The 24,345-nt window shown below is 34.7% G+C and overlaps 1 protein-coding gene across 1 annotated transcript in view; it reads left to right on the plus strand.

Annotated features, from left to right (window-relative positions):
* PRKX (protein kinase X-linked) overlaps positions 1 to 23,069 on the plus strand; it is a 53,404-nt gene extending 30,335 nt beyond the window's left edge. The window contains exons 4-9 of the mRNA XM_027643444.1: positions 6,155 to 6,274; positions 12,621 to 12,716; positions 14,157 to 14,214; positions 16,698 to 16,775; positions 19,846 to 19,994; positions 20,408 to 23,069. Of these exons, the coding sequence (XP_027499245.1) occupies positions 6,155 to 6,274; positions 12,621 to 12,716; positions 14,157 to 14,214; positions 16,698 to 16,775; positions 19,846 to 19,971 (478 nt within the window). The 3' untranslated portion in view covers positions 19,972 to 19,994; positions 20,408 to 23,069. The remainder of the gene's footprint in view (positions 1 to 6,154; positions 6,275 to 12,620; positions 12,717 to 14,156; positions 14,215 to 16,697; positions 16,776 to 19,845; positions 19,995 to 20,407) is intronic.
* Positions 23,070 to 24,345: the final 1,276 nt, after the last annotated feature.

The raw sequence follows: 24,345 nt of genomic DNA on the forward strand, positions 1-24,345 counted from the left end.
TGTTTTGTAATTTGGGTTTCCTTCTGCTTTCCTTTTAGAGATTTTTGAAGTGTGAGAATAACATTTTAAAACTGCATACTGTGTTAGCCTGTTGCTAAAATGAAACTGCAAAAATCTAGACAAAAACAATGAAGCCAACTTCAGCAGAATTGGTTTATTTAACTGTTAACTTTTACATTACTGTAAGCTTTAATAGTATATATAAACTTTTTGATAATGCAGAGGGTTTTTTCTCTCTGTTTGAACTGCTCTTCCAAGATGATGCATGTTCTTAAAAGGAAGCAAGAGCACTGAGATTCAAGAAAAGGGAGGAAAATCTAGCCTGTTGTATCAGAAAAGCAATGTGACAAAGTTTGGTATTATGCCCTTGAGCCATCTCTTGAGGGGAACAGTATTATATTGTTCTAGTTGAGGCAGCTAGTTAGGTGTTATATAGGTGCTTATTCTCTTCACTCATCTGTGTACCTGTTTGATGCTACTTTTGCAACAGATGGTTCGGTGTGTGACGATAATTCTACAACGTCCATTTGAAAGGAGAGTGGATCTGAGGGAGCTACTTAATGGGTCCCTTACAAAGTAAAAGTCAGATAAGAAATCAAATCATGTTATGGAGGTCAGAATATCTGCTTCCCCATGGGTTACATGCACACAGTGCTGGGTTGCCTTGGCATAGAAGAATGGTAGACAACTAATAGGCTGGTTCTATTCACCTTTAAGGTCTGCAAGTATGTTTGAAAACTGTAGAATTTTAATATCAACACATTTGATTGAATTCAGTTTCCACTGGGCAAGCAAATAGCATCCAGATCCTGACCTTTTTTTTTTTAATACTTTGTTTTTAGATCAAAATAACTTCTTACAGAAAGAGGTAATGCTACTTCCATGTAAGAAAGTGGGACAATCTCTTCATAAGACATTTTCATGCAAATTCTTATGACTTTCTCTTGACATGTAGATACTGCCACTTAGTGGTTATTCTTGATTTGGATTTCGGTGGCTCTAAGGCACAACAGAAGTTAACCCTTAGTAAAATAAGGTGATAGTTCACATCAGAGTATATTATTCAACCTGGAAGATAAATCTCTATGAGTGGATTGATTCGAATGCATTTTAGGACATCAAAACAAATTATCACTACTGGTTTTAATTGGTTTTTTTTGTTTCCCATATTTCCTGGAGGGGAAGTGAAATTGATTAGCTTGTGTTAAATTGAATCGTAGAAGACTATAGTAGTTTTATATTCCTAGCAGATTTACCTATAAATGTACAACAGGTAATATAAATACAAAACATTACATTGGAAGGAGCAAGAACGTTATCAGTTAGTTTTTTGTGTTGTTGGTTTTATTGGAACTACACGATAGTTCCAGTAGTACACTCGCTAGTATATTAGCTGAAGTCATTTTTATGAAGCTGGTTTTGTCACTGTAAAAATACGCAATTGTCACCATTTATCCACAAATACACTCCAGTAAGTTCTTTTGTTTATGGCATAGGCTATTTGATTAAAATTATGAGATATGTTTTGTCATTTTTATTTTGGCAAACATCTGTACATATGAATCTTATATGTACATGTACACATTTTTTAGATGTCTGTATATATACAGTGTATATGAATTGCGAAAATAAGAAGCATTAATGTTTTTCAAACGTTATGAGGTAACCTGCCACTCAGGATCAACAGATATATTCCTAGAGAGAAGACATGATATGGAAATTAAAACATGGTCTCCAGGAGACCTTTGATACAATTACACATTCTTGATACATAATACTTCACATGAAAGATTCTGTAGCTGCCTAATTGAGGTTTTACTGTACACATTTTCCTTCCTTCCCATTACGCTGTGTGAAAACATGAAGTGTTCACCATGTCCATCTCCAATTAAGCTACTCTTTAGAAGAAGTGTCTGGCTCATAGCTCGTGTTTCCACTCTGGGAAGCAGCCTACACGTTTGCCTTCTTATTAGTACAATTTCTGAACGGCTAGATTCTTAATATTTTCTTTATATAGACAGAGGAAGGAGAGGAGGTTTTCTTTTCTCCTTCTGTTCCTTGTTGGTATGTCCTGTTTATCCTTGTTCCTCCTTTTGCAGTCGTAGTGTACGTTTAAAAATTCTAAATTTTTCTCCAAAACAGTGTGTCTTTGCCTCAGCTGCTGTTTATTTCTTCTCTTTTCCACTTTGATGTTGCTTAAGTGAAGACTTAATAACCTTTTCAGTTTCTTGTAAGTACATTCATACTTTAAAAAAAGGGGCAATGTCAAGAAGAGAGATGGGGAGGGGATTTTTATAAATTATTGTTATGTGAAGGTTCTAGAAAGGATTTGCTTTGAACTTTACAGCCATTACATTTGTAGACCTTTCTTTTTCTGAAAAGTATATGCCACTTCTTATGTATAGTATTTTCATTAAAATTTTTTTCTAATTTGGTCTTTTTTTGTATATACTTTTGGTTGTGTTTTTTTTAATTCCTGAGTTCTTTCAGAGAAGCTCAAAACTAATCTGCATGGAATTTTATATTTTTTTATGGTCAGATTTCACTCAGAAAGTTATAAAAATTTTAAGTAAAGTTAAAATTTTCATTTTTTTTTCTGGAATGTTAATTTTAGTTTCTTCAGTTTATATTCCTAAAAAAAAAAAATTACCTGTGAAAGTCTTTTAGAAACTTGAAGTGATTAATCCTAAATATATTCAGGATAGTTCTGCACTGTTGCTTAAGCTGAATGTGCCTCATGATTTTTCTACAGAGTGGATATTGCAGAGAAAAAACTAAGTAAGACACAGTAAGTCTGGTTTACAAAGTGTATTTTTTGTCACTGTAGAAACAAGCAAGAATGTCTTGCAGAACAAATTTTTGTGGGCTGGAAACAAAGCAATCTTTATTAATATTATTACAAACAAATAGCCAGAATACCAAAAAGAACATTTTTGGTAACCTCTGGCTCATATGCTAGAAACCTGTCAATTACTACAGAGATGGATGCTGAATGGTGTAGAATGCTAAAATACGTTAACCATCGAGACTTAACTTCTTCAAATAGTATCTTAATAAGTCCCACAAATATTATTTTATAGCTTACCTTTGTAACCACAGTAGATTCTTTGTTTTATTTCCACATTTTAAAATTAAATGTTCAACCTTATCAACTATTGCTTACCTGCATTTCAGTTTTTATCCAGTGGATATTTTCTAGCAGTTTGAAGGGAACAGTCTATTCTTATTTTTCTGCATTGTAATATATCTTCAAAAGGATGATCTGGAGTTGCAGATGACTATGAAATAGTCATAAAATAGTAATAACAAAAAAATACCTTAGGCAGGTTATCTATTTATAGCTCTTACTTGATGTGTTTTCCAAAATATTAAGTAGTTTGTTTCTTGACCAACAAAAGGGGAAACACAAGTCTTACACGTCTTACAGCACAAATACATAGTTTGGAAAAGAACACAAGCTTCTTCCCTGTTTTTGTGTAGTCAATGAGAATAAATTTCTTGGTGGTAATAAATTTTATTTCCTCGTGCAGCTAGGAGACTTCAAGTTATGTTAACCTTTGCTTAATTCACAGTTTTCCTCTTGCTTCCATAAAAAGATCTTGGTAATAACCTGTATGGTAACTGAGTAATTTTAATTACATTGTCCCCAGTACATTGTGTAGGTCCTGGAAGTCATGGTCAAATGATTTATTTTTTTCTTGTATGTGAATGACCTTGATAAGGGATGAAAATCTTCTTCTTCCCAAGTACAGTAAAACTGTCAGCTGCTTCACTTGCAGAGCTGGCTAAATCAGTATGATTAACAATGCATACAATGCTGTTTTGCATATAGCTTTTTAAATTTGGGAGAGGGAGAAATTTTTGTTTTAAAAGACAACAGAGCTTTGCTGTTTTTTCTGAATTCCGTAGTGCTGATCCATGCAACTGCTAGATGGCAGTAGTGTCAAGCAGTGCTGAAAGTAAGAGTTTTCTTCAGTATGCTTGATCTGGAAAATGAGAGTTTAAACTTTTTAGATAAATTTATGATAAAAATTAAAAATGCATTGTTTACACTAATGAAGGTAGTTTCAAGAGCCATGAAGCACATTGGATGCACAGCATGTCTTAACGCAGTCTGACAGTTTAGCTGGAGTAATTTAGCTTTCACCATAGGAAAATCAAGCTTGAAGAAATTCAAGTCATAATTTTTCATTTAAAGCCTTGGCTGACTGTACAGCTCCTCTTCCTTTATCTTAAGTATTTTTATGAATGTAAGCTAAGGCTTAAAAAAACCCAACAAACAAAAGGAAAACAAGGGAAAAACACCTTACGAAAGCTCTCTTTAAAATAATTCATAGAGTCATAGAATATACCGAGTTGGGAGAAACCCATCAGAATCATTGAGTCCAACTCGTGGCCCTGTGCAGGATGCCCCAAGAGTCATACCATGTGCCTTACAGTGTTGTCCAAATGCTTCTTGAACTCTGAGGCTTGGTTCTGTAACCACTTCCCTGAGGAGCCTGTTCCAGTGCTCAACCACTTTCAGGGTGTAAAACCTTTTCCTGATATCTGACCTAAACCTCCCCTACTGAGTTTCATGTGGTTTCCTCAAGTCCTGTCACTGATCACCAAAGTGAAGAGACTGGAACTTACCCCTCTGCTTTCCTTCATGAGGACCACAATGAGGTCTCCCTTCAGTCTCATCTTCTCCGGGCTGAATAAACTAGGTGACCTCATCTGTTCCTTATAAAGCTTCCCCTCCAGACCCTTCACCATCTTAGTTGCCCTCCTTTGGATGCTCTCTAATAGCTTAATGCCTTTTCTATATTGAGGTGCCCAGATCTGCACACAGTATTCAAGGTGAGGCTGTACCAGTGCAGAGTAGGATGGGACAATCACCTCCCTGCAGTCTCAGAAAAGTTGTTGAATTAGTATTACTTATAAAAGTGATTGATACTCATCTTAATGCATTTGTTCAGGCGCATGTTACCAGTTTGCTTGGAAAAGATTCTTCCTACTCTCACAAATATTCAATAAGAGGTTTTTTTGGTGCAAGGTAGAAATCATGTGCAGTAACCATTTGTGACTTTATTCTTTGTCATATCTAGCTAGAACTGTTTTTAAAATGCGATACACTTCTTTCTTATTCTGTGCTGTTATTTCATTTTCTCTGAATTGGTGAGCACTTTTTCATCTTTTGACTTGGTATTGAGTAAGTGCAATTTATTCAGAATGAAAGCACATATTTTTTTTCAAATGTATACTTAAATCAGGGGAGTGAAACCAGGCAAATTCTACTTGGGCATTTTTACAAAGAAGAGCAATATATTTCTGGAAGAATTGGTTTCAGAATATTCTTTTCAAATTGTAATTTGATCTTTGTAAACATACCTGCTTAATTTCAATTTATTTCATGTCTTTACAGAACTCAAAATATACATTTCAATTAGTTAGCAGTATAACACTGTTTTATCCTTACCTTATCATAAAAAACTGTGACTAAAAATGGCATTAAAATATATCAAAAATAGTGCTGCTTACATATCTCACATTTGCTTAACTACACCTTGTAAATATTTTAAATAACTAAAAAATACAAAGTGTTTTAATGGATATTGTGGAAGTGATAACAGGTTTCATTTCAATACTATTTGAAAAAATTTACTTAGATTGTAAAATGAATCTGTCTTGTATGTGTGACTATTTACTGATTTAAACTACTACTTTTTTAACTCCCTTCTTCCCTTTGTTTTTATAAACAAAACTTCTTCCTTCTTCTGGAAAAGGCCAATAACCTTGTCTTCTGCTGTGCCTGTCAGTAGTAGTCCATGAACTCCCAGGGTCTGCAGCTCACAGGGTGAAAACCACTGTTAGTACTCTCAAAGAAACATGCAGGCTAATAGAGTACCATACCACCAGTCAGCAAACTCAGTCCACAGACATTTTCTACAACCAAGAAGTTTCTTCATTTCCATATATCTCTGTTACAGAAGTGGAGAGCATCATCAAAGCAGTCTGTTTAGATCTTGTAGAGGCCTTTCTTATTTCTGTTTCTATATATAGTAAATACATAGGTATATGTGTGTGTTTGTTTTTTCCTATTACTGTGTTTCAGTTTAATTTCAGTCTGGTTTTGTTGTTTGTTTTGTGGGTTTTTTTCTTCTTTTGCTCCCAGAACATGGACTCTCTGTGGCACTCCTGAGTACCTTGCACCGGAAGTTATACAAAGTAAAGGCCATGGAAGAGCTGTGGATTGGTGGGCCCTAGGAATTCTTATATTTGAGATGTTGTCAGGGTAAGTGATAATTACTATATCACAGCAATATTATGTAATACAGTAATACAGGATTCTTTACAAGTTCTGTTTACAATATTTGGATTAGCAGATTTGGGCTAAATTTATTATTGATATACTAGTTTAATTTTTGCCTCTGAAGGAAGGAATTAGGAAGCTGTACAAAAGAACATATATCACTGTTCTTATGGGAATGTTTTAGGTTTTTGAATTTGTTGGGTTTGTTTGTTGTTTTGGTTTGGGGTTTTTTTTTTTGTTTTACTTAAGACTTTTATAACAGCTGCTCTTTTCCCCATCTGTTTTGGAAATTCAGGCTTTGTCAAAGTTTAGATTTTTTTTTTCATAAAATCCTTTATAGACTAAAGAAGAGGATTACTTCTGTAATTAATTTCTAGCATAGCGATATAGTACTTGCAGTGGGAGCTTTAGTCTGTAAAAATGCATAATGGCAAGTAGGAGGTATTAATGCACTTTGTATTGCTACTGAGCACTGATGTTTTAATTATTTTTTTTTTTTAAACCAAAGGAAGAAGAACAGGGAAAAGCTTTAAAGGTGTATTTAAAATCTGTTTGTTCAAATGCTACATTTGATGTTTTGGAATTTGTTTGATAAGCAATGTTTCCTAAAGATACAAATTTAAGCTAAATTAACTGGCATTAATATAATTAACCGTTTATGACTTTCTAGTGTATTAGTTACATAAAAGTAATTGCCTTAGTTTGCTCTGATTTCAAAAAAGAAATACTGTTTTTAGTACAATAAATAACTGATTTAGGGAGAATGTGAAATTCTGCTTATGTACTAAACAAGGTCATCTGCATGTTTTTCCTTGGCTTTTTTTTGTCGTGGCTGTGTTGCATGAAGGTACTTGTAGAAAAGAGAGAGATTCTGAAAGCAACTGGCTTTGCCAATCCAGGCGAAAGCAAGGCCTTCATAGTTTCTGAAGAAACATAGTATATTTCATCTGTTTGGTTTCTTAGAACTTTTTGGTACCTGACTGAGTGTGCTCTATGCCTTCTCAGTCCCCACATGTGTGTCAGGGTGTCTCTGTGGCCTTTCATTGTAGATCTGCAGCCCTGTAGAGTGATTGGAACAAAATGTCCTTGCTTGGATTTATTAATCCTTTTCTCTAGTTAGCACTGTTGCTCTCAGAGTAACTTTGGTGACTCTTCCAGTGTTTGGATAAGCTCATCAGATTGCCTGATCGAGCAGATTCCCTGGTGGATGGATAATCACTTCAGAGCTCTAATTCATTGTGTGTATTACTGTGAAGAAGTAATCCACCTGTGAGAAATAGAAACCCAATCGGGCAATTTCCAATCAGAATTTATTATATGATTAAAGCAAATTCAGCGCTGGGTGATCAGGGAGGGGTTCAACAACTCCCAACACCTGTCACACCCAAAGAAGACAGTTGTTCCACATTTATTTCCAGCTACTACATGAATATTCATTATACATAAGTATAAACATTACACATTGTTAGATACATGAGTATAAACATTACACATTGTTAGGTACATGAGTATAAACATGTTAGATACATGAGTATAAACATTACACATTGTTAGGTCATACATTCAACAGATATTTCTTAACAAGAATGTTATCTATGAGCATAAGCATCCATAATATATTGTTAGATCAGACATTCAGCAGATGTTTGCTTGTTATCTATACAAAGTTATAAATTTTAAGAAAGGTGCTATTGTCTAGCTAACTAAACAAAATTCTCTCACTATAAATCCTACACAAGGTAAAAGGGAGGTAACTTGTCTTTTTTCTTTTCATAGGGGCCCAATTAAGTTTTACGATTTGTTTTTCTTTTCTCTCTCCAGGTCATATTGACCTTACACTGTTTTCTCTTAATTAGCCCGAATCATTCTCTCAGTTTATCACACACCCATAGCATCAAAACTTTATCCCAGGACAGTATTGCTGCCCACTGCTTGCTTTCTTAATATCCTGGAGGCTTGCATATGCATTGACTTTGAATCTCAAGGCAATTTGTAGACAGAGAAGCATAAAAATGTGTATTAGTTCTTACTGACCCAGGCAGCTATTGCTGACTGGTCTAATACAAAGTCATTATTTATGTAGGCTGATCTGTGCAGAGACCAGGCTTCACCTTTCTTCTGTCACTCCCTGTAAAGTGAGCAGCCCAAGTTGGTCAAGAGGAATCCTTCTCAGAGGGATGAAAGCCATTCCCAGCAGTCTTGTTGGGAATTGCTAATCTTAGTCCTAGACAGCAGGAAACTGTAGGTGAAAGCATCTGGTACTGTAACATGAGCACAGGTGCTGCAGTCACCCAGCTGTAGTCTGAGTGATTTACCTTCCTTCCACGGGCTTCAGTGGGACCACTCTCTGGTCTATGTGGTCTCAATGTAAGTGGATATCAGCCCTTTTTTCTTTGTGTGCCTTAGAGATGTTGATGGGATTCTTTCTACTAGAGCAATAAGAGAAGCAAAGTTTCTATTTTACTAAGTTAACATGCTGCCTACAGGTGATAATCGAGCAAGATCTCATTTCTGGAGTCAGACCTCAAGACTGGAGGGTGCTGAATTATGACTGCTATATATTCTACTGAAATATGACTGGCATATCTTCTTCATGAAAAAAGGGAGCAGCTGCAGTCATTTCTGTGTAGGGCCTTCTGTGTCATGACACCATCTGGCTCAAGGGATGAAATCTGGATTCTGGGGGGGTGGGGTGGCTCAATTTGAACACTTTGGCTTTAGAGACCTTTAACCAACAGACGTAAATTACACTTTTCTAAAAAGCAGTTGAGGCCTTATATAGGCTGATTGGCAGAGCAGCTGTCAGCTGCGTGCGAGTTTTTCATGGCCTTTACTACAGTATTTGTGTAGACGTGCTCTTCATAATTGAATGCTGTTTTGAATAGGGACTCCATCCAAAACTAAAAAATAAGAAGCAGCTTTCAGTCATTATCAAAACTGGGATAGGGTTTGGTTTGGAGTTTTTGGGGGTTTTTTTGATTGTTTGTTTTGTTTTTGGTTTGGTTTGGGTTCTTTTTTGGGTTGTTTTTTGGGGGGGCGGTTGTTTTTCGGGTTTTTATTTTTTTGAGGGGGGGAGTGTAATTTTATACTACTTAGGTCTGTGGGTTTTTGGTTTTTTCGGGGGGGGGGGATAGAGGGAGGCAGATATTATGGCTTGTATGTGTTCCCTTTAGATGGGTAGGTTGTCACATAGGGCAGATGCTTTTAGTGTTTTATCAGCTTTTAACTGTTGTTGACAGTAGTGTTTTTAAATGCTTTTCCTCACCAACTGAAGATGTGGCTTGATATTTATGCTATCGAGGCTTTTAAAGCATAAACTGTCCTAGGTAACTTTATCCTTTGAAACCCAAAGAAGTTTTAAGAAAGACAAAATTTTTTTTTAAGATGAACAAAACCTGACTTCAAGACTAAATTATTGTCTGCAAGTAAATTAACTTAAGACATTTGGTAGTTATTTCCTGAAGTTAGTCTCTCTGAAGCCAAAAAGCAATTGAAAAGAATTGGTAGATGTGTATGTAAGGAAATCATCTTTCTAAAAACAAACAAACAAACCCACACTTTCCTGTTCTGTGGTGTCTTATTTCCCTGTCTTAATCTCTAGAGGCCCTTGGAATTCTAGTTCTGCCCATACTAGATTTAAGGCAAGGTCCTATTTAGGTTTAAGATAGTAAGATATAGGAAAGGGAAAAAACAGGGAGAACCAAAGTTGAGAAGAAATCTTTACAGAACACAGAGTTAATCTAAACAAGCTAAACAAACTGTCAATACAAAGAGTTGGAAGATCTGTTTGAGTAAAAGAGTTCTGTTACAATTTACCATAGAGGAAAATATATTTGTTAAGTCATAATTGTACTGTCATCAGATACGTAGCTAACTGAGTTTTGCCTATTAATGAGGGCTTTGTGGGGTTTTTTTTTGCATTGGTGGTCATACGTGATGTACTGGTCTGTCATTTTAGGTGGTAATGGTTCTTGTCTGCAGATTCATATTCTCAGACTTGGGTGTTTTCACCTGAGGTTTTACAACTTCTGTTCTTCAGACTATCTGTTATCTTTGAGACTAATGTCAGTGCCGTTGTTGTGCATAAGTTAGCAAAAGGAATGAAGCTGTTGTTGTCCCATTTACAGAGATATTACTATTTATAATATAACTTGTTTTCAGTTGATGGAAAAAAGGCAGCTGTTTGTTTTTGTGTTATGGTGTGAAGACAGTCTGAAGCTCTAGGGTTTTTTTGATGATTTATTAGGTACTTCCAGCTCAATACTTGTGTTGTTTTGTCTAAAAACTGTGCTGTGTTGAAGAGAGACATTTACAAGAAGCATCAAAATCAAGTTATTTGGTTTGCTCGTAAGAAAACTATGTCATCTTTGAAAGCAGTTCTCATTTTGTATATAGTTCAAATACACTTTAAGCAGCATTGCTGTAAACTTATTATATAGCCAAGTGTGATTTAAATTTCTCTTAAGAGCTCTAGACATTCTAATTTTGAATTTTCACAGTGGGAAAGCTGAGAGCAATTTAAACATGCAAATATGTAAAAAATCACACTTTTTATTCTTCTTGATTTCCCACCTCAGTGTACAGTCGTGTTTACTGCAGCTGGCACTTTTCTAATACATATTCACAAAGTTTCATTGTGATAGCTTTATGCATTTATAGATGCTAATATATAATAACAAATAGAAAATTGAGTGTACTGTTTGTCAACTTGCTGTGGAGAATGTGAAGAACATTAATATTATCTGACTAAAAGAAAAACTTTGTGTAGGATAGTTTGTGCAGGAAAATTTTGTGCATGTTAAATACTTAAAGCATTTTCCTTTCTTTAGCGTCAAAGCAGGAATTTTTGATAACCAAAGTATTCTTCCTGAGATTCTTCTATTTTCCAGTTACCTGGAAAGTAGATTTTCGGAAAGAAACTACTCTGGCTTTCTGAACACCACCAAGAAATGTTCTTTAGTCTTTCCTTAACCATATAGTTTTGTTGTGCATTTCAGTGCTTTGAACTATTACTTGTTTTTTTACTATGTGCCTACAGACACCTTTACGTAACTATTCTGATGGAATTTGATTTTACCCATGGCCAAATTTTACAGTATTGCAAAGGAAATGCTAATCCACTTGACCATCAGCTGAAAAATGAAGAAATTAGTACTGCTGAAAACAGAACAGAAGTGATGTATAGTACTTGTAGAGGAATAAGCTAGTTCAAGTACCATAAAATGAAAGAAAGAACATGAAACGAAGAAGCTTTGGTTTCACCCTTGTTTGTGCTATCAGTGATTTCCAAAGTCACCAGCATTGTATTTGTGTGTGTATACGCACAGTTAAGTTCTCTTAGAAAGTAATTATAAAATGTTAGGGTCATGTGAAAATGTTTTAAACATTGACCTGTAATAGTATTTGGATGCTGTGAATATGGTTGACACTCAAAATCACTTTTTTTTATTTTTATTCTGTAGGCATTTTGAGACAGAAGCATAGTAAGAGAGATGCCTCAGTCATTTACAGAAGGCAAAGCAGGACTGAGATTAGTGAATGAGTAGTTCTTTATTCCATTCCCTTAGAAAGTTTCCTGTGGTAACTTTTAAAAACATGACTGACACTCGGAAATTTCTTGGCACTTGGGCTAAGCTGCCTATACTGGCTGTACTGATGCACCCTGATGTACTCTGAGGCTCTCGCAGTAATCAGGGTAATATATTGTGCTGGTAAAGGAAGCACAACAGAAAACTAAGTTCTTACTGTAGCTGTACAACAAGAAGCAGTCTCTGTTAGCTCATAAATTCATGAAGAACTTTGTAGAAAATGTAAGTGTAGAATTTTAATTGCATCTTGATTTACTGATCATCGTGGGAAGGTAATGAAATAAGTACTTAATCTGTCCCACACAGAAAGACAGCTACATTTTGTGAGTTCTGAACAGTGTGCCTGCAGTTACAGGACAAGGTCAAAAATGGTAATTCTCTTTTGGAAACTAAACCCATGGATTTTACAGATAAAGGCAAAGTATTTTTTACTTCTAATACTGAGAATTTGTTTGATAAATTATATTTTTACTGTATTAATGTAACACTTTTATATTTTTCTATTCTGTTGTAATACTTAAATTTTAATTCTACATTCCGCATGTTGTGTACAGAAATGTTTGCAGTTTTTCAATGAGAGCCTTAAGTTATTCTTCAAGTTAGGATTTGGTTCATGGTGCCCTACCAAAAAGAACGATGTAGTCAGCTATTTCCGAGGGGAATTGCTATAACCTAATACTGCTTATAAGATTTTTAGAATTTCTTTTTCTAACCTCTAAAAATTTTCTGTATTAAAATAGGTTTCCTCCATTTTTTGATGACAATCCATTTGGTATATATCAGAAGATTCTTGCTGGCAAAATAGATTTCCCGAGGCATTTGGATTTATATGTAAAGTAAGTCCGTGACTCCAACACTATATTTTACTTTCTAAATATCTCCCAAGCACTGTTTCTGAAGGATCTTCTTAGAAGACAAGATACAAGATTCTGATTTTCTGAAACACCATGTTGGAAAATATTTTACGTTGCATTTACACTTGCAGTCCAAATAAACTTATATATCTGGTAGACTTCAAGCTGATAATATAATTGACTCTTCCATAAGGAGAGGTCTTGTCTGTGAAGAACTGTGAAGGTGACTGTAAAAGGAGTTGGTCACATGATTTAATCTAACCCAAACATTGATTGTCTGGAATGATCATGAGAGTTTTAAAAATTGCTTTCAACATGGACTTTTTTATTTTTTTTTTCTGGCAATTGAATATTTTTCCAGTTGAATTTTAGAATTGTATTCCTGCCAAATACAACAGCTTTTCAAACAATCCAGCACATTCACTCTCAGTTCGTATATTCTTTATGCATAGGCTTTTGTGATTTCAAGGATAGGTGACACAATACTGTTTTGATTTTTGGGTAGTAGGTGTTACAGATAGGGATGGAGAGAGGTAGGCGTGTCATTATTATGTTTGCGTTCTTTTCTGTAAATAAGGCTATTGACACTTTTTTAAATTTTTTGTAAAGTTAAAAATTAGAAATAACCATGCTCTGTAGATCCCCAGCATTTCATACATTATGTCATATCTCAGGTCTATTTGATATTGTAGAAATAAGGATGGTTCAACTTTTGTTCTTTGCTGCCATTCTACTTTATGCAAAAAGTAGCAAAATCTTTGAGATAAAAAGTAACTGCTTGCAGAAATATGAAGCTATATTTTTTCCTCAACTCATAAGTAATAAAGGTAATTCAACAGATTATGATACTTTTGATTTATGTTGTAGTTGTTTGGTGCTTAATATTCAAAGTATTTTACTATTAAAATGGAAGAGTCTCTATACTATTAAAATGTTGATTTAACTTTCTGAAAAACTGTTCAATGCATCTCAGGGAATAATTTTCATTTTCAATGAAATGAAGCTTATAGGTGTTACTAGCTTTAAGGATGGCTAGCTCTTCCATGGTTTTCTCTGGATATTTAGCATAAAGTTAAGGGTGCAGCGTTATCTGCTTTATATATATTAGGATTGTGTTCTGACTAAGAGGTTTGAGATCCATTTTGGGATTTGGAATGCCCAGCAAAAGAGAAAAATACAAAGAAAGAAATAGTGCTACTTGGTAAGGGACAGAGGAGGGAGAAAGTTTCTTTCCTTTGTTTCTTGAAAGAGCAAGAATTCTGCAAGTTCCTTTTGAAACAGGTTATTCTTTTTTATCATTTCCTCTAAAATGTTCTCAAATATGAGGAAATGAATGGGTCAAAGGGAAATAGGTCTGTATTTGTGTGACAGTCAAATATAAATAACTTTTGTTTAACAGAGAATGTATTTTCTTTGCTTCAGAGACCTTATTAAGAAGCTGCTTGTGGTTGACAGAACAAGACGACTAGGAAATATGAAGGTCAGTGTAAAATGTTAGGTGTAACAAGGAACACAGAACGAGGTCGAAAGAATTCTGTAGGAAAGATGTAGAACAGCTCTTCTATAGCTTTTGTTTTTATAAGCATGAAAGTTACAGTTTCCCATACATTACTTTGGTTATGCAATCCCAAATGCAAAGTTTAGTCTGTGTATTCCTGTTTTTCTGAAAATCATACTCCTATATGGGTTAATGCTATCCTTCATAATAGTTTCCCTCCCTACTCACCACTACCACCCCCCTTCATTAATTTGAAAACTTAGATTACACCAGGAACATAGGATTAAGTCCTGTAGTACACAGGGCCAGCTCATTTGGGTCTTTCTTTAGAGTTGTTAATCCTGGAAGGAGCACTAATCATATTTGGAGCTTAAAAATTATTTTCAAGAGTATAAGGGTAGTTGTAATACCATGATGTTTGGTCATTGTCTTGGTGGGGCTGATTAAGCACAGCCAAATAGTCTTCCACCAGGAAGAATTAGGCATCCTAATCTGAAGAGACTTCTAAAAGCAATAGTTTACTAGAGACTGTGCTCACATGTCCTGGGTAGCATTTCAGAAATACACCTGTATTTGTGGTATGTCAAGGAGAAACACAAAGCAGTCCTCTGAATTCTCTGAGCTGTCCTTATGTAGTACTATGTATGATGTCAAGATGATGAGAGCTGTATGACAAGCTTATTTGATTCTACAGCTGTGATTGGTAGTTCAGTGAAAAGTTAGCTGCATGTGAATTAGCTCAAGTACTTTAACAGGCTCACCAGAACACCACACAAACTCAGTATAGGTTAATTTACCCTTCTGGCAAAGTAAATTAATCCTTTATTTGTTGACTTGCTCTTGTTCTTACAGTGTGGCAGATACTAAAATTAGCTTGGGTAGTCTTTTATTTCTTTAGGGGCAGCTAACATTTTTATGTCTCTGGGCAAGGGAGGTTAGTGGTTTACTTTTTTACCCAAAGCACACTGAATGGTGCACACAGGTGAAGAAATTAGAAGATGCACAGTCATACAGGTGTCTTTAAAATATTTTTGGTATAAGTGTAAATGCTGTAACCAGCTGTCCAGGGTTTTCTTTTGGAGTCTTTTATGGCACAAAGTCAGACTGGCAAGAAAAGCCAGGAAATAATGTTTTTCTTATCCTTCAGAATGCTTTGCAGTGTTTTTCAGGGGTGGAAGCAGGAGGGTTTCATAAGCTGAAAATTTAAAACTGATTGACCAGTGAAAATTTTTATATCTTTTGACAGTTTTGAAGGAAAACAAAAACAAAAGCAAACCTTGATTTATTCAAACATAGGTTTTAGAAAATGTGTTTGGCTGGCTTTTGTGTTGGTTTTGGTCATTTTTAGTCTGTGGTTGCTTAGGTTTGTTTTGGAGTTTTTCCCTGCAATTGACTAAAATGTCAAAATCAAAACCAGTTCTAATGAAAAGCAGGCTGTGGGGTGGGAGCAGTAGGTCAGATTTGTGTCTGATCCTTTTCCATGATTGTAATTGGTTTAAAAAGAGGTAAATTCCACTGGACTCTTTCTGGTGAAGCACTGAGGCAGATCTGCTTTTGAGGGAACTAGGTGATATACTGTTCTTCTTGATGCCTCATAGGATATGAGGCAATGGATAGTCTCACTCCACATAAATCTGAAAATGTGTGATATGCTTCATTTTGTAGAGTTGTATGTGGTATGATCTTGAGTGCTATGCTGTGATCAGGCCTGAAACAGAGAACCAGCTGTTTTTCCCCAGTGCTTAATCCCTTGAGAATGAGCCTGTGCTTGAAACAATTTTCATCATAAAAAAGGAAAAAGACACTTTTGTTCCTTATGTACTTAATCAAAACAGGCACCTTTAACTGTATATCTAAAATGAAAACAAATGTTCTAATATATTTACTTCTGTAACAGTGCTGAGAATCTCTTGCTGTCAGCACTAAAGTTCTGTAATATTTGAGAAAACTTTGTGCTTCCCAGACATTATTTTATTTAAGATACCAACAACTCTCAGTTATTTTTTTATTAGTGTAAGAATTAGAAAGTATATCTGAATAAAAATGTTGGGGAATACAAAAGTGAATAGAACTGTAGTGAATGGGTTTGAGCGTATTTAAAGCCTGTTCTTGATCTCCATTGTGTCAGAAGAATGCAAAAAACCCCAAAACATAATAAAACAAAAAACCCCTAAACAAACAACAAAAATAAAACCAACAAATAACAAAAACAAAAAACCCCAAGCCAAACAAACAACAGCAACAACAAACAAAAAAACATTTATTGCTGGAACTCAGGATCTGCTAGGGAATTAATACTATGAATTTATACTGTAGAATTTTTTAATGATTATCACCCAAAAAAAGAAAAAAGGATAGACTGTTAGTCTGCTTTGATACCACAGGTCTTATGCTGAAATACATGGTTTGGAATACATATAACTAACAAAATAGTTATTTTGATTTTTTTTTTTTTTTTTTTGAAGAATGGAGCAGATGATGTGAAGAGACATCGATGGTTCAGGTCTATAGATTGGGACGCTGTACCTCAAAGGAGACTAAAGGTATATTCCACGAAATACTGTGTAGGACATCACAAGGAGAGCTCATTGTTCATTTAAGCTGATCTGTTGAAGGTTTGTTGGCTGTTGCATCTGTGTGTTTGTGTGTGTATGACTAAATGTCTATATGCACACTTCAGTAATTAAATGCATATTTGCCCTTTTACAATGCAGAATTAGTTGTATGACTGTTTGCATTTTTGTCTACTTACAAAATGTCTAAAAAAAAAACCTACTTTGCTTATGTTGATTAATTAATACAACATTTAGTTTTCAGTTAGGGTTTTATAAATAATTACTTGTATGTGTTTTTTTATTTAGGGGGGTGGAGGGGATTGGTAGTCTGTTGGTTTGATTATTCTTTTTTTCCTTGCCCTTACATTTATGGAAGTATTTTACTCTGGGCTTTAAATTTTTGTGCCAAGTTCAATTCAGGTAAATGCTTTAACAAAATGTAAAGCATATGGGAGTAGGAGGAACAGGAAAGGTGAAAGAGAAGGATTTATGAATGTAATTCTAACACACTTTTTAACAGCACTGAATTCTAGTATTGTATGAGGGCAGATGTTTGCTAAAGCTATCAACATCACAAAATGCTTTTTCAAGTCCTTTGGAACTAAAACTGCCTTCTTTCTTTCCTTCCCCAGAGTTCTAACTCATATGATTTCTTACAGCAGTGATTTTCTGTAACAGAGGTTACCATATGCAGTCAATCAAGTACTAATTAAATGTTTGTTTTTCTTTTTTTTTAATTAGTTTCTTACACCTAATTTCTGGCTAGTTATCTTAAATTGAGTTCTTGCAAAAATCTAGAAGAGACTAAAATGTTCTTGATGCATTCTTGTAAACAACATCCTAATACAAAGCTGTAGATTACTTTTTTCTTTACCAGAAATAAGTTCATATATTTTTAAGTTTGTGGATTTGTTTTATTTTTAATCATTACTACACACGTTTTTATGTAATGTGTTGTAATGAAGTCACATTTTGCAAGTTATTTACTGTAAATTCTGTTCATGAAAATCTACAAAAAGCCACAATCTGGATGATAACCTGTTTTATAAGTATTTAAATTCTGAAGTTTTTGAAAACCTTCTCTATTGCCAAATCAATAACAAATAAATTAAACAAATTAAAACCTGATTGTTAGATATACAGTCAAACATCTCAGGTCCAAACCTCCTTTGTGTGGCATTTTTATTTAAAAAAAATTAATTTTTTTTTTAAAAAACTAAAAAAATTTAAAAAGAGTCATTGTCACACTTGTGAATCTAAAACTTGTTTCTTAATCTTTGTGATGATTACATTAAGTTCTTAGAAGACAAGACGCTACTTAACTAAACTTCAGAGCAGGGATGTGAATTGGGTCAGAATTTTGCTTGGTGATTTCTAGAGGCAGCTTTATTCTTCAGAATTTGTTTTTACAATCTCACTGTATTTCATACTGATGAAGAGATTGAAAATATGAAATAATGCACACAATGCTCCCTTTTCCCTGTAAAAAGTGTGAATTTCTCTAGTGTACAAATGACTCATTGATTCATCATCCTAATAAGGTCTTAAGTATCAGCATTATAATAAATAATACTAATGGCTGAAAGAGAGAAAATAATTTCATTAATCATCCTTTCTCTCTTTCTTTTCTTTTGTTGTCTCTTTTTGTGTGTTGCTTCACAAAACTATTTTTTCCTGCTAAAATACCTACAGGGAGGTGGGGGTATGGGCATTGCCCACAGTTGAGCAGACAGTTCTCTGGAACAGAACAGATTCTACACATTTTTAAGCATCTGGGCAGCGTACTGAGACTGCCGGGTGCAAAAGTAGGACTCTGCTTTTGGCTGAAGGTTAGGAGTATCACCTCTCAGGGGCCCTTGGTTTCCCATTTAAAACCTACTGATGATACGTCGATTTGAAAAGCCCAGAAAATCAGATAAGGTCTCACAAGCAGTGGAAGGCAAACCTTCATCTTTTTGAGGAGGTGCAGAGTAACATTTTGCTATACTTTATAGTTCTGTCTGTGGTATAACTTGTATTAGCGTGTTCAGTGATCATCTGTAAGATTTTTCTCGTTCTAAAGTGTTCTGTTGGACTCACAATGACAGTTCAACTCTCAGTCGCTGAGAAGGGGTTAAAGGGATGAATGTCCCTTGAGAAACAGAAAAGGGGTTTGTCTTACATTAACCTCTGCAATTAATGAAATATTTCAGAAAGGAGGTTTATCTCATAGCCTGTGGGCAGAAGGGTAAAGTAATATGAATGCTAAATATAAAACAAGGAAAAACTACAGGTACTGTGAAGCTGGTGGGCAGTACTAGAAATTGAAAGGATCCTCTGAGGAGAGAAAGAGAAAACAGATACTTCTCATAGCACCTTCAGGTTTCATAAAAAAGATCCATTTGAATTAAGTTGCTTTTACAGCCATCCTTGTGAAATGACTTAGGGTGCAGCAATTTCTTTACCTGTTTGAATTTATTGCTAGGTTAGGAAAAAGCACTACCTACTAGGTAGTGTGAGATATAGAGAAGTTAGTCATTTCAGCCACCTTAAAACTGATCAATCTATTCAAAACCAAAGAGAAGAGGAGGCTTTTCTCCTTCAATTAGAAAGCTGTCTCCCACACTGCTATGATGACTTTTTCTTAGTTGAAAGGAACCTAATATGATTACATTCCTTTCTGTTCATAGGCCATAGATGATGGGAAGAGTGAGGAAGAAGAGTGGCAGATTATGCTATGATGGCATGTCCCTGGAAGCCTAGTTGTAGTAATGTTTTGCAGTAGTTATCTTCAGTCTGCAAAGCAGCTAGAGGTAGTGTTAATAACATAGGTCTCTATATTACAAGTGTGTTTTAACCACATTATTTAACTGCAAAATAGACAAGGTGTGGGAATGTGTATGTGTTTCTGCAGGCTTCTCTCTCTCATGCCGTTCATTATTAGGTGAACTGTAAATCTGTGAACTGCAGATCTGTACCCTGTTTGTTTAATTGGTCTTTTACAGAATTTTTGCTTTAATATGGGGGGAGATCACTGAGGAAACTGTACTAACATTTTTGTTGTGCTTTTTCTGACTAGCCTCCTATAGTACCCAAAGTGTCCAATGATGGAGATACTTCCAATTTTGAAGCTTATCCTGAAGATGACTGGAATAAGACACCTCCAGTACCTCCTAAAGATCTAGAAATTTTCAAGAACTTCTGAAAGCAACATCTACAATGGATGAGGTATGTCCAGATGTCTGGAACCATCTTGAAAACATTGCAGAGTGAGAACCATATTCAGAAATTACATCTTCTCATTCTTAATGGCTTATGGAATGATAAAGATCATTTATCTCACAGGCTTTGGTTTTCTACAGTGATGAAGAATTATTTGCATAGAGATATTTAAGTCCTGTCCTTAAATCTTTTAAAATAATGTGTTAAAAAGAAATATCTAGATTGATTTGACAGATAAGGTAATGTGATTGTTCTTAATTGCAAGGTTTTTCTATTAAGAATGCAGGCTTTAGTTAGAAGAATAAGATTTTCAGATTAATTCTGTACCCTGGATTCTGTCTTTTAACTGTGATAGTTTGATACTTATTATTCAGTTCACATACTCCACCTTGTGTTTTGTGTTCCTTTTTTTGTCTTAGAAGCTGGAAGAAAATTGAAGTCCTAAGAGCAAGTCTGAAGAATGATGGAGTTCATATGTAAATGGAAATTTTCTTTGTGGCTAAGAATGATACTGAATTCACATGTGTGTATTAGTATATAGTAAATACCTAAAGAGGTGGAGGCAGGCAAGAATGATTTTTGCTGTAAACATTTAACATTAGTTTAGTTAATTGTAATAATGGTAGTCTACTCTGAAGTAGACTCACTAAAATAGTATTTTTAGGATTTATTTTTTTTAACTTATGGTTAAGTTTCCTGCTATTCTCAGATCTTTTTTGCATAGTTAACTCATAGACTTAATTTTATAAGTTTATACTAAACTTGTGTAATTAAAAGCACAAATTAGTATATATGTATATAATGAATACAAAACAACTAAAGCACAGGAATTGTGCAGAGATGTAAATTTTTGTACTTTGCAGAGTCTATGATTTTTATTTTTCAAATAATGTTTTTCAAGAAGTTCTTTAGGAATAAAAATCTTTAAAAGGATAAATGAGTTTTTCATCATCTTATATACATTTTATAATTCTTTGTAAAAAATAAAAATAATTACGTTTTAAAAAAGATTTGTACCTAAAATTTCCAATGCCTCACACTTGCAACCATAGTACTTGAAAGCAGAAAGACAAGGGCATGTTTTATTGTTGTTTAAGGTGCATCTTAATGGCTAATTCAAGAAGTTCTGTTAAAATTATGTCTCTTTGCAAACCAGGATTTTGAATGATTTTACGCTGTCTGAAATGAGATTCCTCACATGAAGACTCACTGTAAACATGCAGTTCAGTGCATACTGAAAAAGGGCTCTAGCTAGCTCTTACAGGAGTTGTTCTGTCTCAAGCTTGCTGTCTTCTCCAAGCATGAGCCATAACAGACCTTTTTCATTAGTCAGATAGTTGTTGTTGAATGCTGGGTGCTTCAGAATATCAGAGGGAAGACCGAATATATAGTAAAACCTGATTTTTCTGCTCCTACTTTTTAAAAAATGTCCCGAAGTCTCTGCTGCCAGGAATTTCGTATGTATAGGGTTCAAACCCTAGATGTAAGGAGACTTTTTTCATCCTGCTCTAATGTCTTTCTAGCAGCTTGAGTACACTGTATTTTGGAAGTATTTGCAATATTGCTTCATTTTAAGTAGCAGCAAATATCATCATGTGCATATGGATCTGTGTATATGAATGCACATGAACGTGAAGGTAGATTGTATACAAGTTAGAATTTTTTTTAATTTTTTTTTGAGGTTACATATTTTGATGCCTGTGTTAATATAGGGGAATTGATTTTGAAGTGCTTCAATTGCAAAAAGTTATTACATTGACTTTACATTGTTTCCAGAGCCATGTGTACATACTCCTGTAACTACTGACCTCGTCAACATGCTTTCTAGGACAAAACTACTTTCAAATTTTTTTTAATTCAAATCCTGAATTAAAAACTGCAACCAAACCGTTTTTTAAGTGTTATTTGAAGTGATCAGTTATTTTTTTCTACAGTCTTGGACTTAATGAACTATTACCAGACCATTTAATTTATTTGCACAAGTGAGCCTGTTTTATATTAAGTCTTTGCTGGGACTTCATGGCCCACTAATGTAGTTCTGTCTGAGAGTTCATGCAGATACACACTGCACTAAGAGCTCTGGATTTATGGTTTGGGTTTTTTTTTAAGAAGACTGGAACACTTTTTTTCATTTTCTATTCAAGTAGGGTATTCTCTGAAGTTCATTTTACTTTGATTGCTTCTGTTAACACGTGTTTTTGCATATAGACTGTTACTAAGGACTGTTGTCTTGCAAAAGAGCCCTTAGGCCTTTGGTATTCCACGTCAGTGAACGAGAATGTTAAACATTAAAAAACCAACCTTTATTTTTGAGTTTTATATATATATATATATATTTTTAATCGCCCAGTTTGAGGTTTTAAGTGATTAACTTGCATTGTAAACTCAATTGCCTTGTAACCAAATTATATAAATGCTTCATGATTTCAATGAAGAACATGCTGTAAATTTTCCTGTAAATTAGCTTGATCAATGAATATGTGTGCTACTGAGCTTTAACTAGTGTGATCTTCCACTGTAGAAAGTCATTGTTAATGGGTCAAATATAGGTACTAAACTATGTTTAAATGGATGAACAGGGATTTTGCAGTTTTGAAAGCAATTAAGCTATGGCTGTTCCTCAGCCCATCTGCTTGCCATTCAGAAGAGTTGTGACGCAGTGCTTCCTATGCTATAGAATTGTTTTTCAGCTTTCAATGACTGTAGCATGATTCCTTTTTGTACTGTACTGTGTACAGACTTTCTATGTTTTGCACTTTTCTATGGCAAACCTTGACTGCTCTATAAATACTCTGTTGTGTAGTAAGTAGTGATAGTGGTAGCAGGCATTTGTGTGCTGCATAATCAGTTTGAACTGCTAGACTTGCGAGGTTAACTTGAACTAACGTTGTATGTTGCTGGTTGCTTGTTGTAGCTCACATGTATAAGTACTGTTCAAAGTTACAAAGTCAGCCCTCATTGCACAATGAAAATCACTGTGATCTGTACATAAACCCTAGTAAAACTTTATTGCTGTTAATTTATGTAATATCTTGTCAAATCTGGATTCATTTAATAAACCTTTATATCTTTTTAAATGTTTTAACCTAGTTTGCTTCCATTTGTGTTGGGAGGAGGTTGAGGTTCTTCATCCAAGAAAATTGTGAAGGGGAGAGGAGACGGAGTAGAAAAACAACTGTTCCTTGTTTCTAGGAGTTAAGTCTTTCCAGAACAAGACAGGAGTGCTGGAACATACTTCAGATGGTGTGGAAGAAGCACCAAAAAGTATATTTTCAAAATCATTTCAGGTAGCACATCAATAATGAAAAGTGTTAACTCAGACTTCTCATTTAACTTTGATTATATGACCCTAATTGCTGTGACATTTTCATAGCTTAATGACCTGAACACTGTCCAGAACACTCATTTCAATTTGTTTCTTTAAACATCAAAAAATATTCTTACAATGTCAAGCACACCTAACTAAACCTTTATTTCATCTTCCATTAAGAACTTGAAAAGTCCATTTTCAACAAAATTTGTTTAACTGTTGATGTTAAATTACTTTTCCTGGGTAAAATGTGTTTTATTTCTTGCCCACTAGATATCCTAATCTGGCAGAGATAATTACATAGTCATAGAACCAACTGGATACAGTTTGTACTAGTTAAAGGTTCATTTTTGTAACACAATTTTTCTTTCTACCTTGCTTCATTCTAAATTTTGTGCATTGATGTTTTTCTGTTGTAATAAACCACTATGTTATGTGCTTCAAGAAACTGCTAATGGAAAGTGAAGGAACACTGAGCCCTGGAAAGCTTTTGGTCATATCTGACATGAATCAAAAGAACTGCTCAGTTAAAACATAAATTTTTGAATAGTAACAAGAATCCAGGATGTTTGTAAAAAATTTGGTTTAGCATCTTGTTCTTACCCCAACCATGTGGTAGAGTTTTTGTTCATTTGTTCTGAGTGCTGTATCTTTTTTGCCTGCGTGTGTAACTGCGTCTTACCCAGTAAAGGCCATTTAAAATAAGCTTTTTCACTCCTGCAGGGCCGATAAGTCTTGCTAATGGTTGAAAGCCAGTTACAATGGGATCCTGCCCTGCACTTTGTGAATTCCTACATAATGCACATATCAAACTCTTCTTGTGCAAACTCCTGCTAGCTGCTACAGTCTCAGCTTCAGAATTAAGATGGCTTTTCACAGAGGAAGTAAAAGGATCTTCTGCTGTCCTCAGTAGCAGACTAGCTTTCCATTCTGTCTTCCACACACGCTTTCCATCTACCCTTCAAAATCTACCACACATGAATGTATGTCAAGCATCGTATTTATCCTTGAAACCAGGAATATTGTAAACTTATAGCAAGCTGATTT

This window comes from Corapipo altera, unplaced genomic scaffold (genome assembly GCF_003945725.1).
Source record: "Corapipo altera isolate COAL_440 unplaced genomic scaffold, ASM394572v1 0, whole genome shotgun sequence".
NCBI lineage: Eukaryota > Metazoa > Chordata > Aves > Passeriformes > Pipridae > Corapipo > Corapipo altera.